General features: G+C 38.3%; 1 protein-coding gene across 3 annotated transcripts in view; it reads left to right on the top strand.

The window, feature by feature from the left end:
• Window positions 1–9,642, top strand: part of CCDC50 (coiled-coil domain containing 50) — a 72,653-nt gene extending 63,011 nt beyond the window's left edge. For all 3 annotated transcript variants that reach the window (XM_010592858.3, XM_064271965.1, XM_064272099.1), the window contains 5 exons: window positions 550–594; window positions 702–806; window positions 2,731–2,810; window positions 7,537–7,643; window positions 9,225–9,642. In XM_010592858.3, coding sequence (XP_010591160.2) covers window positions 550–594; window positions 702–806; window positions 2,731–2,810; window positions 7,537–7,643; window positions 9,225–9,241 — 354 coding nt within the window. In that variant the 3' untranslated portion in view covers window positions 9,242–9,642. The remainder of the gene's footprint in view (window positions 1–549; window positions 595–701; window positions 807–2,730; window positions 2,811–7,536; window positions 7,644–9,224) is intronic.
• The last annotated feature ends 11,018 nt before the right edge of the window (window positions 9,643–20,660 follow it).

Below are 20,660 nucleotides of genomic sequence, written 5' to 3'. Positions count from 1 at the left end.
TTTCTGCATTTTCCTCCTTTTGATCCGGACTCTTCTGTGGTATTCTTGATCAAAATGTTCAGTAATGGTAGCCGGGCATCAACCATCCAGTTCTTCTGGTCTCATGGCAAGATGGGTGGAAAAATCAAGACAAAGGGAGTAGAGAGAGTGTTCAGTTTTACTTCCTGAAGAAGAATTAGCCACAAAACTGTAGTTCTCTATCCACTATTTATTCCAGTACTCTGAGAACCTGCAGTAGAGTTTGGTAAAAATGGACCCTGCTGTGGCTGGTGAAAGCACATCAGATTCAGGGTTGAGAGCTGTGGGTGCTAACCAAAGGGCCAGCAGTTCGAATCCACCAGCTGCTCCTTAGAAAACATAAGAGGCAGTTCTACTCTGTCCTGTAGGGTCGCTATGAGTCAGAATCAGTTTGATAGCAGTGGGTTTGGTTTTGGTTTTTTGGAGTCAAAGCTAGTTTCAAGTACCAGTTTATTTTTATATTGGACTTTTTTTTTTTTTTAAATATGGATTCCACTTAAATTTCTCTTGGTTGCCTTTTCTCTGCCCCAGGCTACCCAGGTGGACATGAGAGCAGCTCAGGTGGCCCAGGATGGGGTGAGTTCATGTTCCGCTCAGGCGTTTAACCAGCATTCTTGGTAAATACCTCGATAATTTTCTTGCCACAACTCTGTGATTAATGCTGTTGACTGGATGTCGTTCAGGAAATTGCTCGACTGCTGATGGCTGAAGAGAAGAAAGCTTATAAAAAAGCCAAGGAACGGGAAAAATCATCTTTGGACAAAAGGAAGCATGACACCGAGTGGAAGGTAGGGGGCGTATGTGCATTGTTTTTTCCTTTCACTTAGAAATAAAACCAGAAATGAAACGGAGACCCTGCTTTTAGGGTAAGTTCAGCACGTGCAAATGTATGTAGGCTGTAAAAATAGCTGTAATGCATATGCAAAGCCTGACTTCTATAACGGTTTCATTATGAAAAGTAATACTGAAGTCTTATACCTATAAAAGAAATTACTGCTGAGATCGAAAAAGTCATTCCATTAATTTTAAGACCAACTGAGATACCGAGCCTCTGGTTGTGAGCTGCTTCAGCTTGGCTATACTTACAGTCCAGGCAAATGTAGTATTTTCACATGCCTTCAAATTGCCGGTGGCCTTGTCTCCCTCTTTCTACATTCACTCTGTGTTTACGATGTAACCCACACACCCGCACACCCATTGCTGTCGAGTCGATTCTGCCTCATAATGACCCTATAGGACAGAGTAGAACTGCCCCATAGGGTTTCCAAGGAGCACCTGGTAGATTTGAACTGCTGACCTTTTGGTTAGCCGCCGTAGCTCTTAACCACTACGCCACTAGGGTTTCCATACCACCTGTTTCTTTTTCCTCTGATATAACTTGCTTCGTGGTAGACTGACAGATACACTTATCACCAACCATCATGGCTTACATGAGAGTGCAAGAGCTATCTAGCATGAGCTTTGATTGCTGTCTTCCCCTCCTTTATCAGAAATAGTTGACAAAACAGGCAATGACTGCAATTCATTCTGCTGTAATCTGATTTTGTTTGTGGGGGTTGCAAGTTCAGCTTCACAGACTACTCATCAGTTACTGTGTGTAAGGTACCACTGTAGACTCGAGAAAGACAAAGGTATGTTCTCCTGATGATAGTGTATAATGGACGGAGGAAGACAAGCTGTCTTCAGGGTCAGACAGCTAACAAATACAAGGTCACTCTGGGTGAGCACTGTGGAAGAAGAGCAGAGGAGGAGGAGGGAGAGAAGTCTTACACTAAAGCTTTTTTAGGGAAGAAGTTTGCACTAGGCCCAGAAGGATGCAGCCAGGCGTGTATTCATGATACAGTTGATGTTTAGAACTGTTCCCTCCCTCGGATAATATTCTTCCCTCGGGTTTCTGGCCCTATCTCATGGTCTCTTGCAGTGGTAGTGAGAAAAAAGAAGACACAAACTATGATGATAGTATTTCTGTACTATTTCCTATTGTTTAATTCCACAGTTGTCAGTCTCCAAACTAATTAAAGTATTATTTTGCTGTTAATTATGTGTATTTAGCTACTTATCCTTTACCCTCTTAGAAATTCAGGATTTTTCTGGACATATTTTAGTACAATTCTCAAGTGCTTCCACTGCCTAAATTTATTGCCCAGGAGTCACTCATGTCCTTGTCAGATTCTACTAGAAAAGGTTAGGCATTATAAAGATGACAAATCAGGAAGGTTAGAGTGGTAAGGCCATGCTTCTGGCAAATATCAGGACTTCTGCGTTTTCCAGATTCTAGAACTGGTATTGGTAGTCATCTTCTGCTGGAACAGTTGACTTGAGCCTCAGTTTCCCAGCTTGAGGATCATCACGCCTAAGTCAGGTGTTGAGAAATAAGTTGGAGAGCACAGAGCTAGACTTCATAGTTTGTGGAATCCACCAATTCTTGTCATCTCCCATGCAGCTGTACTGTTAATAATGGGGAGCCACGCACACCCGCACAGCTTCCTTCTCTGGCTGCACTGACAGGCTCTAGCGTGCCTTGGGGGCTGTGTTTTTTACTCTGAGTAGTGGTATTTAAAAATATCTTATATTGCTTCACTGGATGTAAGGTACCTGAAATTACTAAAGGAGAATTTGACATGATTTATGTATTTTCTAAATCTAATCTTACTCTTTGTATGTTTGCTGTTTCAATATGCGTGTGTTTTTATTTGTTGTTTCTGTCCATAGCCCAAAACAGCAAAATCAGCACACCCAAAGTCAAAAGAGAGCAATGAACCCCACCGTTCTAAGAATGACAGGTCCGCACGGTAAGCTGACACCTGGAAAGGAGAGTGAGGAACTTGACTCTGGGATGAGTTGAGATTCTGTTGCCTGAGGAGAGCGTTCATTTTCTGAAGAGGAGATACAGAATCCTGCAATTGTGAGGTGGTATCAAGTCTGGAAAGTTTATTCTGAAACGTTTCCAGCCTTAAATTAGGTGCACAAGTCAAATCAGGACGGTGTGGGGGATTTTACAGAAGCTGGATTTAATAGGGAAGGGTGTGCTTTTTGTTAGGAGGAATCTTTGCCTCTGGGTTCATTGAATTGATGCTCTCAGCTAAGAAGGGATGAAATGAACCATTTTCCTAAGTAAAATGTTAAGTTTTACTTAAATTTCTCCCGGGTTTCATGGTCAAACTTGGGTGTGTCTGGCTTCATGCATGCTCAGGTTCGTTTTGGTCCGAGTCTCAGTGTCTTGGGCAAATACTCCCTTGAGTCATCGCAGACTGTTAAGTCCCGCTGGGTCAAATAGCTGTGCCTATGGTATGTGGACTTCTTGACTTCTCTCAAGCAGTCTTGAATCATAGTTATAGAGCAGTTGCTGTCTTTCTACCTTAGGTTGCCAACATTTAAATACTAGGGAGACAACCTTTTTTTTTTTTTCCAATTGCTTTCTATTGCCTTTCAAGAGAAAATACAATTGGAATAGGAGAGAACACACTAAATAGAAAAAGAGAGAAGTTATGTTGAATCTAACAATTATGAAAACCAAATTATTAAAACCTCGAATTTCAGTCCTGATTATTAATAAAAGATTTATTAATTCTTAAAATGGAAGTTTTATTTCAAATAATACACCCCATCATTGCTACTGATTGTCCACACTGAAGCTACTAGACTTGTTTCCTTAATAGGAATATTTTTAGCATCTTTAAAAACTCATCCTCTCTTAAACTTAGGAGTTTTCAGAAGGCAGAGAAATCCTATTCAGAAAATTACATCAGGTTTGGATTGCTTTGCAGACAACAATATAGTGTTCCTAGTTATAGAAAATTTATCCCTCTTGTAGCTGTTTGTTAAGCACATGGCACATATTTTTAAAAGCAGAACTTAGAACTATATAGTTTGTTACATTCTTATAGTATCCAAATAAAATAAGAAGCAATTAATCTGTCCTCAGTAGGTGAATCAGTGGGTTATTGTGCTTTTTTTTAGGAAATGAATTCAGGTAATCTTTAGGGTTATTTTGTAATCGTCAAAGTTCTTGGGCTCTTTAGACCACTCACAACTTTGACAGCAGATATTATAGGACAGTCTGGGATGGCCATTTAAAAAGACTTCTTAAAGTTGAAAAAAAGTTTCTGAAATGTCGTAAAACCAAACCCACTGCCGTCGAGTCGATTCCGACTCATAGCAACCCTATAGGACAGAGTAGCAGAGTAGAACTGCCACATAGAGTTTCCAAGGAGCGCCTGGCGGATTTGAACTGCCGACCTCTTGGTTAGCAGCTGTAGCACTTAACCACTATGCCACCAGGGTTTCCTGGAATGTCATAGGTGCGGGCATATTGAAAGAATGAATAATCAAATGATCCTGTGTTAAAAATGGCTGTTACAAACGTGACTGACTTACGGCTGGTCAAACTGAAGTTGTTTTTGGCTTGAGAGGAACGCTTGTCTTTAAACAGTATTTACAGAGAAATTGTATATATGATAAAAGTGAATACAATTTTTATGGATCATTTTCACAGTTAAAAATTAAAGCCTATGAACTTATAGATATCCTTAGTAACTGATGTCAGTCAGCAGGTATGCTTTCTGGTTAGAATCTATGATTTCCTTTTTCACAGTTAACCATGGTGTGGAAATTCAGTTAGCCATCTGCAGAGAGATGGTTTTAAGGACTGAGAAATGTGGAGATCAGGATGTTGGTTCACTTTACTTCAGGGTCATGGAGGGGAAACAGATTCTCCTGTAGAGCTTATAGCATTCGTAGTCAGAAATCCAGCTTCTTCATTTATATTTTCTATTTCTTAGGACATAGAGAACTAGTTGGCAATTTGAATTAATTCTAAATGTTTGCAATTGAAAAAGTTTCAGCCTGAGTTCTAAATTCTTGTACCTATAGGATTATATATATATATATACACACACATACATATATATATACTGATACTTTCATTTTTCTTTTAGAAAAATATTTACAAATGTCATTTAGTTCCTACAGCAGTCTTAAGAATATGAAACACATTTTTATCCACTTAGTCTTTCATGAGATACTCACTGAGCACCCTACTAAGCACCCAGAAGTGGGATAAACAGCAGTCAGCAAGAAAGAACTGCCTACTGCTCTCGTAAAGTTTATAATCTAAGCAAATAATTATACGAATAACTATAATGATGGTGTTAAGTGCTGTGGATGAAAAGTACAGGTGCTGTAAGAACGTAAGCTGACGCTTAGCCTAGTCTGGGTGTCTTGGGAAGGCTTTTTGAAGAAGTGACCTTCTAATTGAATTCTGAAGGGTATTTGGCTGTATCATCAACATAAAGATGTGTTTCATTTCACAAGAACAGTAAGGATCAAGTAATTCTAAAACCTCAGAACTATTAAACAACTATTGGTCAGCAAGACTTTTTTCATCTTTGGATATAAATACCCTTATTTTGAAACAACCATCTTCACTGCAACAGAATAATTTGGTGGGACCTGTAGAAGCAATTAAGCCAAGATTTATTCTCTGAATTTTCACGGGAAAGTAAACAGAATAGCACACCAAGAGAACTGAGAGCATTCCAGATTGATAGTTTATCCCTATGTGGAGATACTAGAGAATGTGATGGCACTCCGTGTTCTCTTTTGCACCTTGGACTCCCTTTTCCTTGAGAATGAGTTGGTGGGGAAACAATCCTGGAATTTTTTGAGTCCCGCTCAGCTTTCGTCTTTCTAATTTTTGATGTATTAGAATTATCTGATTCTTACTGTACTTATGAAATGATACCATCTCTATGTTGATCGTGTCACCAGATACTCTTCAGAATTCAATTAGAAAGTAACTTCTTCAAAAAGCCCTCCCCAAACACGCAAATTAGGCCATGTGTCTACCTAATGCTCTTGTAAAGAGCTTTTCTCTGTCTGCGTTTTGATCGCCTGATGAAGCCGGGGAAGAGCAGGGAATAGACACTGCTACCCAGGTTACCAGCCCTGTTTCCTTAGACCCAAGTCAGTTCTTCAGGTGCCTGTTTGTTGAAGGCTAAGGTTCTTAATTATGGAATCAGATGGTTTTGTTTACAACTCTCCTACCAGTCTTTGTTACTTTTTAAGATAAAAGTTAAAAAATGCCAGTTAATAACTAAAGGAAAACACTGTATTTATTTAATTTCTAATAATTTGTAGCAAATGTTCCAAGAGGAAAACAGGAAAAATGCCACACTATTTGTTACGCTCACGTTAATTATGTGTGTATAACGTGGAAATGTAACAATACCTGCCCAAATACCATGTGGAAGTAGCAGCGTATGTAATGTATATGTATATATTTGTATAAATATGTATGTACACATACATACACACAGATATATAGGGTGCAGATTCTGTAGCAGAGCATAGTACAGTAGCAGAGACCATCGGGCTTGCTGTCCAGTGGAGTTCAAGCTCCGACTCTGCCACTTAGCAACTGTGTGATCTTGGATAGATGACTTACCTCATATCACCTAAGCAAACCCTAAGATAAACTTCTGAGAGCAGCTGTGCAGACTTGTCTTAAAAGTTAAATGAGATAATCTGCGTGGAACCCACAGCGCAGTCCTCAAGCTCTGTCTATGTTTACATTCTATTCTGACCGCTCCTAGATGCTGAATACCCAGGGGGGGACTTCACTGTTCTGGGCAAACAAAAGATTGAGAAATTGGAAAACATTTGCCTTTATTCTTTTATGACAGAGCCCGTGTTACCAAGTTGACCATAACTTGCCAGACCTCAGAATACCTACGCCTTCTAGATGGTGTATATAATTACACCGAGTCTTCTACCACAAGCTCATGTATTTGACGAATCTCCTTAACCTCGTCTGCTCCCACACTTCCATGCTAACTTTGAGAACACCTTTGGGAAACAGCAACAGCAAAGAGTGAAGCACTTGAGAGCTTTTGTTTTTCATCTTCATCAAGGCCAAATGTTTACAGAGCTCTGTTTTTAAGTAATTAAAACAACACAAAGTTTGGAGTAGTAAAATTTTTCCATTGTGTTTTACTTTTCCATCTGCTTTTTACATGAAAAATTGCACATGTATCTCTGCTCTTTCTGTCTCTGAAGATCTGCTTTGCCACCTAGTGGCTGAAGCACTTTGCTCACAGAACGCACATGGTGACCAAAGTCCTCTCTCCCTTTCTCCCTCGCTCCCACCCTCCCTCCCTTCCTTCCTTCCTACTTTTGTTTTGGTTACCTTCTTTCTTTTCTTCCTTTTTTTTTTTTTCTGGTAAAACCTACTAAAACAAAGCAAATTTCTGATTGATTTCCTTAATCTTTCTCCATACCTTGGCACAATGCCTGATACATATTAGATATCCAGAAAATTTTTTTTTATTGAATTACATCAAAACAAAAGACTGGAGGGATACAATAATTTATCAAAGGGCACGCAGCTGGCTAGGAAGAAACTCTAAAGCATCCTGGCTTTGTATTTCTGCAGAAAATGTTTTTACCATGTGTCCCAGTGAGAGACAGTTGTAGTCGCGGTCTCTTAGAATATCTCTTGGGATTCTGGCTTTTCTCCAGGCTTCCACCCTCTGCCGTGACCGATGCTCAGGACTTGGATCATGCCCGTTTTACAAACCAGCATCATTCAACACGTCAGTTCACAAAAGCGGAACCCTCTCAGAAAGGTAAGAAGAGCAGCAATAGTCACGTTTCAGGATCTTCATAACCTTCATGCTACTGTGAAGAAGACCAAATGCTTTCTTATAAATCACTAGAGTGGAAAAATAGGTTGTTCTGCCTTTCAGTAGTGGAAACCCTGGTGGCATAGTGGTTAACAGCTACAGCTGCTAACCAAGAGGTCGGCAGTTCAAATCCGCCAGGTGCTCCTTAGAAACTCTAGGGGGCAGTTCTGCTGTGTCCTATAGGGTCGCTATGAGTCGGAATCGACTCGACAGCAGTGGGTTTTGCCTTTCAACACATACTTACTCATTTCCCAAAAAAAAAAAAAAAAATCCAAAAAACAAAATAAAGCAGAACAAAACAGTTTAAACTGAATGCAAGGTTGTCTACGTATTTGCATTCTACTCTGGAGAGAGTTCACAGATTTCATCAGAGTCTTACAGGGAAACCATGACCTACACCCGTACCCCGACCCCCGCAAAATGTTTAGAATCACTGGGTCACTTTCTGTTACTGGCTCCTGTTTCCCATCTGCTCATGACTCTGTTCATTAGATTAAAACACACACGTGTACACACACACTACAGAAAACTTTTATATAAAATATAAACAAGACAAAGAAAATAAGGAAGATATGGAGATCTAATTGGACCCAATCTTTAATATGGAAGAGACAGTCAGTTGGCCAGTAGTTGCTTTTCCAAGGATAGGCCTTCACCCTGTGTGTTTTGTGACGGTCATAAAGTGAGAGAATGAAAAGCTAGCTGCTTACACTAATTTTGCAATATAAGTGGAGATGATGCAAATAATAAGTATCAGGGTTGTTAGGGTTACGTAAGATAAAATATGTGAAAGTGGCTTCCAGATTGCAGTGGACTCACAGGTACTAAACAGATACTAAAAAAAAACAGATACTAGGTTGTATTAATTGACGAAGTTTGTTTGGTCTGGATTTTGAAGATTTCTTAGGTGAAATATTTCATGATCCTTTTCCAAAGCTAATGATAAGCTTTCCCAAACGTCTTTAAATTTCCTTTTCTGCCATTATTAAAAAATTTTAATGCTCAGGTGTCACCCTAAACCAGGTACATCAGAATCTTTGAGTGGGTAGTGCTAGGCATTAGTATTTTCAAAAAAGCTCCCCTCCCACCCTCATGTCTTCCTTCTGTGTTTCTGAAGTTCACCAATGTTAAGAATAAGCACAGACATTATTTAAAACGTGGGATTAATTGGATGTTACTGATGGTGTTGCCACAACAACGCACCCATCACGGTTTCCATCTGTTGGTAGCATTGTCCGCATCTTGATTTAACTGAAAGTAGCTCATGTTTTACTTTCTCAGACTCTGCGTGCATCACTTCATGGTAGGTGCTTGACATATGTTTGAGACATAATATTACTAAAATAAAATGCTGATTCTGTATATACATATCTGACAGTCGAGAACAAGGAAATCAGCAACCGCTTGAAAAGCACAGAAATAAAGAGAAATTACTTAGCCTGCCCAGGGAGAAAACCTGTCTGAGAAACTTGCCAAGATTTTACCTTAATTGTGTTTTCTTGCTTTTTTTCCTTTCTTCCGCAGGTTTCCACAAGCATTAAAAATCTAGGATTCTGCCTTGAAATGGACTCACTGTAGCATGTATTACCGGATGATACAGAATGCATTCTACGTTTATTTTTTCCTCATATATTTGCATTCCTGGGATTTATCCTCAAGTTTTTTCTGGCCATGAATACTTTAATGCATTTCAAATGTTTTGGTTATTCCTGATCACGTGGGCAGTACAAGAAAATCTAGCTTCTGAATATTGGCCACTTGTGTGCCTCACATGCTTCCTGGGATTACAGTAGTGAAGAGCTCTATAAAATGCCATTTTTGTTAGGGTTAGAGTATTGGTATTTAGGGACTAGGCTTTATACAGCAGTTAGAATTTTATGAAGATGATCAAAATAAAGTGTAATGTTTGGATGCAATGCAGAATAAAGAATAAAAGAAATAATTTTTCTTTTTTTGGTGCATTAGTGTATATTGAAAGACAGAACCTTTTGGTTTTTGAACTCTTCAGGAAAAGGAAAAAAAAAAAATCACAACCACGAAGTATTAAAAAACAAAAAACACGTGGAGCAGTTGGACTATGTTATTCTGACTACATGAACTGGAGAGGTTTTACATATCCTTCTAATTGACCTAGATACCATTCTATGCTGTTACTTCCTGAATAGCAGGCGTTCTGATGCCTCTGGGCATTGGGCCTTTTATTTGGCTTATATTGCCAAAAATTTACCTCTGGAATTTTAAATCATGTCTGTATGCAAAATCGGCTGAAGGTGAAAATCGTTTTATTCCTTCTCTTGTTTTACACTCACTTGTAGAGCCAAGGGAAATGGAATTGAAGATGACCATGTAAGTCATGATGGCATCATGCTCACTGGCTGCAGACTGACATTTTCCCCTTGCTTAAAAGAGATGCTGTACTCGTTGGCCACCTTTCAGTGATGTTTCACTCGCCTGTAACTAATTCAACAAGAAGTTACAGTTGATAAAGTGGTTCTTTACCCAAGTGTTCGGTTCCGTACATTTGTTAATGATACATGGGCATTAAATTTCTTTGTATAAGACCTTTAAGACTGCCCTTTTATCAGAAAATTAGGGTCTTTGTTTAGTTGCTGACCTCATGGGAATGCTTATCTTCCCATGCTAATTTAACGTAAGTGGCACTCAAGCTGTGATACAAAATATATCCCTTCAGCTTGATTTCCTTTCAGCTTTCGTTGTACGACTCGGACTTTTTTGGCATTTCAGTAGGGTGTTCTTTTAGGAAGGTGTCGCAGGTGACTAGAGAAAACCCATTCTGTCCCTACTGGAAAGCTATTTAGAATAGTTTCTCTGAGTATATTTGGACCTCTCACTTTGGAGAAAGATCTTTAGTTTCATTGTTTTTTGAATCCTGTGAACTTGGGTAAAAGACATCCAAAAGTTAAATTTTGGAAACATGCTAATCTAGAACCAAGACCCTAAAACTAATAGGACTTTGAAAGGCTCCAGTGAAACTGATGAAGAAAATCTGTGTCTAAATGGGAAAAAAAAAAAAGGGGAGACAAAATGGAGGCTGGAGGCCACAGCATTAAATCACATTCCAGAGGGCGATCTCAGTGCCCAGAGCTTAGGCCACGTTGACTTACAGTAATGCTATATTTTCCTTTGTCTGCCCTGTGATTTTGCTTCATGTTTTTAACAGTTTTTATGGTAGTTATAAAGACAAAAAAAAAAAAGTGTATTTTTATTTGATAATTAGGCAAATGGACATCATTTGCAATATTTTTATTTTGTCAATGTTTATTTTTCTATCTTACAGAGTGATCAGTTTTACTTAAAAACTTCAGCATCCCTCTTGCCTGTCATGTGCTTCGTCCTATCATATTTATTATTGTGAAATGTTACGTGGAGATACTTTATCCCAGAATCATCAGGCCGCTCAGTACTTAACCAGGAAGAAGGTAGCGTTTCCGCTGTCTTAGTGAGTTTCTGACCAAAGGTGGTTATTTCCCTTGCGGCATCCAATTCAACATTTGTGTTGAACATTTGTTGGCTTGTTTTTAGGATTTTAAAAGATAAGTTTTTAATTTTTTTTTTTAAGCAAACACTTTTTTAAAGAGTATCAGAGCAATTCTTTCCCTATGAATAAGGAGTTAAAGAATCAAACTCAGCCAATTAAATCTTCGTATTCTTTTTCATTTATATAATGCTGTCATTATCTTTGAGGCTGTGGAAGTAACTAACACATGTATTTTAATGAACTGCTAAGCAGTCTTCACTGTTCTGTTTACTTCTCAGTTTGTCATGTTTATGTGAATATCAAGGTGTTTGCTTGGTTACCCTCTGCTGGAACACTGCAGTTGATTTTTTAGGCCCACAGTGTTTTTTATGCCTTCTTGTGATGGAAACCAGTGTGCCGGGCTTCTGAAATAATTTCCGTTTCTATACCTCTTTTCTGTGGAGGCCAGGCTTCATTAACACCTTATATTCCTGAATGAGCACAATGTGTTACACTGCCTTAAGGTAAGGCTACTTGACCTGGACACCCGCCCTTCTCCTCCTTAAAACTTGTGTAAGTTACTGCCCGGAAGGAAGGTTAGATAAGGTCAGATGAAATGTTCTCACTTGAAAAAAAAAGCATGATTTTATTGAGTGACTAGACAGTTGCTACACTTGCTTTAAAGAACATGGAGATTTTTAGAAAATAACTTTGTGTACCATCGAGTTACAACCAGCAGCATGCTAATGAACTGCGGGGGTGGGGGTGGGGACAATCTATATGGTTTTTGATCATAAAAGAAGCATCTAAATTAGAAAATATATACAGTAATGTGACGCTTAACGTCCACAATACTTTCTGTGAAATAGAACTTTATGTGATTTGTACGTTGTGTGAGTATCATATAAGGCAGTCCCCGGTCTGACGTACAGCCTGTAGTTAGGAACCAACCCCATAAAGCCTGTTATATTAAAAATTTGAGATACATACAGTGGTTCCCAATAACCAACAGGCACTACCTTGCAGTGCACATCAAAACAGTATTGTTATTACAGTATTATTATGTTAAAGATGTTTTACCGTATCTATGGCCCATTCTCCTATCAAGATTTCTGGACTTAAGGGACCACAGACATAGATGCGGCTGGACATTGTCCAAATGGAGTCGATGTGGCGCATGACTGGGTGTATAAGAATAAATGTTTCCAGGAGGAATACCCTTTTCAGAATGGCAGTGACCACTTGGATTTAGATTAACATACTCTAAAATGCATGACCTTGGGCCTTGTGTTCCACTGAACTCACTCTAGAAAATTCTAACCGTGACCTACTTCCCTTGCTGTGGCCTGCAGCCGAGCTGTGTGATGAGTAAATTCATTGCAGGCAGTTGGCTGTCCCTTTCCCTCAATGTAAGAGTAACTTAATGTAAATAGTTAGTTTTTAACTGAGAATTATGTGTCCTTTAATACTGTCAGAATCTTCTCTGAATTTTGTCTTGTGTCGAATTGTTCTTTAGAAACACCTGCTGTAATATGGTGCATTCAGTTTACCACGTAAGTGGCTGACTTTTTAAGGCCTTGATATTTAATGAGTATTGCCTTCATATAAAAATCTCTTTGGGAAATACCAAGAATATTCATTTATTCAGTGATATTTTTCTTGAAAGATGTCTGGTGATTTGCTGTAAGATCTTGAGTGTAATCATAGAGCGAGATCCCTGTGTAAACAACTTTCTGAAGGACAGAGAACAGAGTTTTTTTTCCCCTTCTGGGAAAACAGTGTTTGTGTAGGGAACATTAATATCAAAAAGGAATGGTCTTCAAAGAGATTTCACTGTACATACGGTGCCATATTCTGATAACCTAGACTTTCTAGAAATAATCATAAAAAATTAAAACCTGATGTTCCAGCAAAAAGGAAAAAAAAAATTTTTTTTAAAGTACTTTTTTCCTAACTTATTGGTCATAGTCAGAAAAGTGATGGTATAAAATGGTCCCATTTTCTTCTCGTATCTGGTGGTGCCTGCGAGTCTTAAAGCCATATCTGCTTATGTTACTATTGATATATATATATTTTTTTCCTCTTAGCCCAAAATAGGCAATATGGGCAAACTGGAGACTGTCCTGATAATGCTGCAAGGGACACAATGTCATCCAGATTCTTGGTAGAGGAGTCTCTTATCCCTGATGATACATGAGACTAAAACGTCAGAAGCTGTTGTTGCTCCTGGCGTTTAATAACGGCCGTTAGAAATGCTGAAATTTAACTCTAGAGAAGTCAAGACGGAAAGGGTAAACTGGGAAGATGTCACATCTTAGAGTCATTTTCTGACAAGCCCTGCACTTTATGTTGGCAGTGTCTTGGAGTAGCAGTATTGCCTTAAGTTAGTCTGACTCCAACCAAGGTCAGTGTACTGTACTTTCTGTATGTGAATGCCAGCCAACTCTCCATTGAGACACAGAATTCACAGATGACCCCTAAGCATCCTTGTCATCAGGAGCCTTGGACCTCCTCTCCTACTGAGTGATGACTAACCTATAACATCGATAGATGTATTATTTCAAGTTGCCTGATCAACGCATCAAGGAGCCCTGGTGCGTGCAGTGGTTAAGTACTCAGCTGCTAACCAGAAGGAGGGCACTTTGAACCCGCCAGTCGCTTCATGGAGGAAAGATGTGGCAGTCTGCTCCTATAAAGACTTACAGCCTTGCACAGCCTGTGGGGCAGTTCTACTCTTCTGCAGGATCACTGTGGGTCAGAATCGACTTGATGGCGTTGGGTTTGGGATCAGCCCGTAAGTGAGCAGTGGCATGACTACAAAGGCAGATAGAAGGAGAGGGAGAATTAGCTTCACAATAAGTGATCATTTCCCGAATCGTTGTGAGGTGACTGTCCTCCTTGTCTATGGTGACTATGTAGAAAATATTTCCAAAGTTTGTGTTGTGCAGTGAAGACACTCAGATTCGTTGTTTTGTAAGTTTCACCAACACCCTTGTGTATTGAAATGCTTAATATTAACAAGAAAGAAAAGAAAACCAAACGAAACAGAGATATTTACTTGAAATGGAAGAATTGTTGATGTGAAGAGTGTTTCTATTTTATTACTTTGGCTGTGGGTAGGGAAGACACCACACTGGTTTCTTAAGGTTCTATTTGGTGCCACATTCGAATGCAATCATGTTAGCCTTCAAGTTGACTTGTGGAAATATCTGTCCCTAAAAACCACTCTTCCCTTGTATATGTGTGAACACTGCTTAGTTCCACGTTCCTGATAGATTTAATATGCTTTTGTTTACTCTGTTAGCAATCTAGAAAATGTTTTTATCTTTTTGAATGAATCTTCATAGCATAGGGAGCCAAGCTGTATGCTGGTTTCACCATTTCAGATGAAGGCAAAATTAATTGTATAACTTAGTGCCCCCTTATTCATTGCTGAGGGTCATATATAAAATACAGAAGAGTTGAAAGACAGGGTTTGAATGGCATTCCCTCCATAAAAGAACAGGTATTAAGAACAGCAGAAAGAAGACTGTTGAGAGAGTGTGACTCTATTATAACACAACTTCTGCTTAGGTTTTTGTTGCACTGAATTTCAGACCATCGTTAGTAAGTAGTTCCCAGTTGTTAAATGGAATGAGAGGGGTTTTGATGTCAAGATTTTTGTATTTTTGATTGAATTATAGCCTTTGAAAACCCTCTAGGCTATAACTTCAGCTCTTGTTGTCAACTGAAAGCCAATACCTGTTCTCAGAAATAGCTAGATTTTTCACTTGCCTCCCAAAGGTGACCCAATGTTCATTTCATGTAGTAAATAATGAGGAGCCCTGGTGGTGCAAGGGTTAAGCACTTGGCTGCTAGCCTCACAAGTTTGGTGGTTCAAACCCATCCAGGGGCTCCACAGGAGAAAGACCTGGTGCCATAAAGATTACAGCTTAGGAAACCCTATGGGGTAGTTCTACTCTGTCACATGGGATCGCCATGAGTTGGAATCAACTCGACGGTGCCTAACAACAACATATTGTGCATATAGCCTTTAAAATGATGTTCCAAATTGGGAATTGCCTCTAATAGGGTTTCTTCTAAAAGGAATTCACCCCAGCACAATATTATATTTTGAAAAGGTGCCAAATTAAAAAGTACAGGAGTATGCTACTGTCAGTCCAGTTGCTCAGGAAATTTAAGGTGGTGCTCTCATTTGTCTTATAATTGGGAGAAGTGCTCTATTAAGAGATAATAAATAGGCAGTGCTCAGGCACTTTCAGATTCTTTGATAAGAGTCCTTTGACATTTGGAATGTGGGTATGTTTTAAGAACTGGTGAGATGTTATCCCAAGTGCTCATCAATTTATAGCCAAGTGAGAAAGGCAGCCTCGAAATAGCTAATGGGACTGAACAGAACCTTGATGGGATACATCTGCCTATCTGAGGACAGAAGCAAAGAGGCTTCCTCAGACCACATGCCTATCTAGAGATTCAGTGAAACTGTGAGGGACACGTGAATGCCTTAAAGGTGACCATTGTTGGGTACTGGTGGGTCTGTTATGTACCTATCTGGACCAGGCTGATGGGAACAGTCTTTTTCACCTCCACACAGCACAAGTTGTTCCTGCTCATGACCTCCCTCACTGAGGAGACTGAGAAACATGGTGCTGGTGACTTTGTTGCAACGTGGGAGCTTGAGGTGGACACATCCTTAGGCACCCTTCAGTGCTCAAGCCGCTCTTAAATACCAATTACATGTCTACATTAATTCATCTATGCAAGCTTGTGTTTTGTTTTGTTTTTACACCTTATGCCCCATTTGGTTCTTTAAACATCAGGTTTAACACTGACAGTATGAATAATTTTTAAACCAAAGTATTGTGCAAGTCTGTTTGTTTCTCTGGATGGTTTGAGGCAAACGCCAATCTTGTCCTCCTCTCAATAAAGTCATGTATTTGTTAAGTCAATTCTCTCTGTCTCATGTTTGCTTCACTGCCTTCACGGACTGGAATTATTGAGTATTATTAGTGTTTGCCTTTTTTTTTTTTTTCCTTCTTTACAAATTAAGCCTAGTATGTCATTGTTTAATAACAGTAAAATTTTCTCTTGTTTAACGTCCGTTCACTTTCTGTAAATGTGTATAAGGTGGTACTGACTGATGCCTGTACACTGAAATTCTCAACAAAGACCCCCGTGTTTAAATTGGTTAGAGAAGTCGCTTCGATGCGTGTGTGGCGGTTGGTGTGTTGGTTGCTGTATTTGGGAGAACAGCAGGTCAGTGGATGTATTCACACAGTAATTCTGATGACTGGAGACTCCATGAGTGCCACAACCCAGGCTGCACTGTATGCCTGACACTTTGTAGAGACATGTATTTTGAAGAAATGGATATAAATAATAACCACCATTTAGGTAACATTTTACCTTTATAAGACTTGTTCCTTTATCTTGTTTGGGGGCTTATTTTGCTCTTTTTCTAGGTCCTCAAGGTAAGAACTTAGATGATCGATTTAAGGCTTTTCCTCTTTTGTATTAGAAGCATTCGCTGCCCTATATTTTCCTCTTTTCACTTCTTGAGCTGTACCCCCCAAATATTGATAATGGTGTATTTTTATTTTCATTCAGTTCTTTTTTCTTTTTTTTAATTTTAACTCAAGACTTTCCCTTTGACCCATGGATTATTTAGAATTATTTTGTTTAGTTTCCAAGTGTTTGGAGATTTTTCTGACATCTTTCTGTTATTGATTTCTAGAACGATTTCCTTGTCAATGCACACACTCGATATTATTTTAATTGTGTTAAATTTTTTGACGTTTCTTTTATGGCCCAGAATATAGTATATCTTGGTATATATGTTCCTTGAGCGCTTGAAAAGAATGTGTATTTTGCTATTTGTTGGGTAGAGTGTTCTGTAAGTGTTGATTAGATCCTATTGGTTGATGGTGTTCTTTACTGATAATATAGTTGTTCTATCAGTTGTTGAAAGAGGAGTGTTAATGTTTCCAACTGTAGTTGTGGATTTGTTTATTTCTCCTTTCAATTCTATCATTTTTTGCTTCACATATTTTGCAGTTCTGTTGCGTACACATTTAGGATTGCTGTATCTTGTTGTATTGACTCTTTTCACATTATGTAATGCCCCTTTCTGTCTTGACTTTTGAAGTGTTCTTTGATATTACTGTAGCCTCCTGCTTTCTACTACTATTTGCATGATATAACTTTTTCTATCTTTTAATTTCATCTGTGTGTATCATTGTATTTGAACTGAATTTTATATAGAACACACACAGTCGAATCATATTTCTAAATCTACCTTGCCATCTCTACTTTTAGTTGGTGTATGTAGACTATTTGCATTTAATGTAATTATCGATCTGATAGGGTTTAAGTCTGCCGTTTTTTTCCTATTTTCTGTTTTTCTTGTGTTCCAGAAGATTACTCAAAAAATGTTTAGAATTCCACTTTGATTTATTTATAGTGATTTTAAGTGTATCTTTTTGTGTAGATTTTTTTAATGGTTGCATTAGGTATTACATTATATATACATAACTTATCATAGCTTACTGGTCTCGTTGTTTTACCAGTTCAAGTGAAGTATAGGAACCTTACCATCCTTATGCCCTGTTCCTCATTTATAATTGTTTTAAATATTTACATACATTTAGAACCACATCAACTGTTTTATATATATGTATATATATACCAACGGTTATATATATATATTATTATTTTTTTTCTTTTTTAACTTCAACCATCAAATAATTTGGGAAACTCAGGAGAAGGGAAATATATTGTATTTACTCATATTTTTACTCATTCCATTGCTCTTTCTTCCTTCAGGGTATTACAAGACACTTTTATCACTTTCTCTGATTCTGGGCTGACGTTTCCTTAGTAATTGCGAAATGTTATGCCCCTTACTTTTGATCTCAGTAATTGGTGATGAGAGTTCTGCTGATCCTTAAATCCCCCTCCCTCCATGAAGATGTCATTTGTCTGTTGTTTGTCTTTAGTTTTCAGAAGTTGGTCCATGGCAGATTACTTTGGGTTTATCGTGTTTGAAGTTTGCTTAGCTTCTTGAATTTGTAGGTTTATGTCTTTTATCAAATTTGGGAAATTTTCAGTAGTATTTATTTCAGTATTTTTTTCAGCCCTACTCTCTCATCCTCTTTCTCTGTTCTTTCTGGGACTCCAGTGACACAAGTGTTAGATCATAAGGCTGTGTTTTTTGGCTGTTTTTTTTTTTTTTTTTTGGTCTATCATCTCTCTGTTGTTTAGGTAATTTCTGTTATCTGTCTTCAAGATCACGGAGTCTTCTGTCCGCTCCATTCTGCTGTTGAGCCAATCCATTGAGTTTTCTATTTCAGTTATTGAATTTTTCAATTCTGCAATTTCTTTTTGGTTCTTTATGTCTTGTGTCTTTCCTGAGATTGTTTTTTCATTTGTTTCACGTGTGTACATTATTTGTTGAAGCATTTATTTGATCATTGCTTTAAAATATTAGGTAATTCTACAACCTCTCATCTTAGTGTTGGTTGCCTTTTTTCATTCAGTTTATGATTTCCTGGACTCTTACTGTGGCATGTGATTTTCTGTTCTCACTTTACTCTTCTTCTTTTTCTGGCTTCCTCTGACTGCTTCAGCAGGTAAGGATGGAGAGGGGGAATCATTACTGTCAGCTGGTAGTATAAGTCTGGGTTTGTCACTCTAAGCCTCCATTGACTTTTCCCAAGATAGGGAATCTTCATTATGTTGGGGGAGGGTATTGGGTTTCTGGTTCTCTACTAGGTCTCCACTGATGCCTCCTTAGCTGGGAGGAGTATGACTGCTTCATTATGGCTCTCCGTGTGGCTCCAGTGACTTCATGGGGGATAAAGAGGTGGGAGTAGGGTAGTGGCCTTCTCAGCATTGTATGATGAAAATCGTGACTCTCTTCCACTAAGCCTCTCTTACATGGTTCCAGGTGGGAAAGGGAAAGATGCCTCATTACTTCTGGGTTGAGATGGAGATCCAGTCACCTCATATAGTCTCCACTGAAAGTGAGGGGGTGAACGGTGCCTTATTACTGCAGTGGACTGTCCTAGGTCCTTACTCTGGCTTCTCTGACACTGCTGTGATGGGGTAGGTGGGGTCGGGCTCCTCGTTTCAGTCCACAGAGGTGGAATTCTAGGCTCCTTATATGACCTTTACTGGCATTGGAGGGTATGGGACCATAGTTTTGTTTGCTTGTTTTTTCCCCGTGGTGTTTTGCTGGAGTAGAGCAGTTACTGTCTAAAATTTTTGTCACACTAGACCGCCCCTTTCCCAGTCCTTTGGCTTGCATGCAGCCTTTGTTGGGACTCTTTTTTTTTTTTCTTTCTGCACCTATCGATATTTTTAGGTTGTCAGCTTCCTCCTCTTGATTCCCAAGTAGTATATATATGAAGCAAAAAGAAAATCCATGTTTTTCCTTGGATCCAAAAGTCCTTCACTGGTCTACCTTCTCTCCATTTTTCATAATTATCTTGTGTTTTATACACAATGTCCAGGGTTTTTAGTTACATTTAGTGGCAGGTTAGGAAAAATTATGTCTACTCCATTTTCCCAAAAGTGTAAATCCCCAAAATTCACTTATATTTTTATCTAGCACTTTATTATTTTTTAGGTTTTGATTTTTGTCCACCTGTAATTAATTTTGATCTAATTATATTTTCTTAGTTTATTGATCATTTGTCTCTAAGCTGTTTATTAAATAATCTACTAATTTTGTATAGGTTAGAAATGCTAGCCCTAATTCTGTACTTTCTCTTTTTTCTCATTTCCTAGTCTAGTACCACATTTTAAGTTATTGACGTAATATCTAGTAAGATATGCTCCTTTTATTACTCTTTCAAAAAATACTCTTTCATGTATATTCGTTCAGGGGAAACTTAAAAGTCATTTTGGCAGTTTTTTAAAAAAGGGCAATAAGTCATCTTTATAATTGCTAGAAAAAATTGATCTTATATTTTTCGTAAATTGTGGGAGTGCTAAACTATGGAGTACTATTTAGTGGTCAGAAAGAATGAGGATGAACGCAGCCATGGAGCGATCTACAGGATGTATTTCTAGATGAGAAAAGCAAGGTATACATTTTTGCTTATACGAAGTTGAAAAAAAAAAATGGCATAAAAATTTTAATGAGTTAGCTATAGGAAGGGAGGGAATAAGTGTGTGGGGAGAGATAATAGAAACTAAATTTATCCAAATTGACCTTATTTTATAGATTTGATGCTAGAGCCAGCACTTGCTTTAAATAAGTATAAAACAAAATTTTATAAATAAAAACCTTAAAAGCCAAACTAAAATGAACTTAACTGCATCAACTTGGTGCACAATCACAAACAAGGGAACTGTTTCAAGTGACTATCTTTCTACATACATGCACATTTTCAAAAAAAATTTTTTTTTTTTTTTTTCTGTAGCGCTGTCCACTGAAAAGGCCTGGAAACATCGAGCAACCCAATAGCAATGAACAGCCT

This window comes from Loxodonta africana, chromosome 1, assembly GCF_030014295.1.
Source record: "Loxodonta africana isolate mLoxAfr1 chromosome 1, mLoxAfr1.hap2, whole genome shotgun sequence".
Lineage (NCBI taxonomy): Eukaryota > Metazoa > Chordata > Mammalia > Proboscidea > Elephantidae > Loxodonta > Loxodonta africana.
The sequence above is the reverse complement of the archived record's forward strand: the minus strand, read 5'-3'. Positions and strand labels throughout refer to the sequence as shown.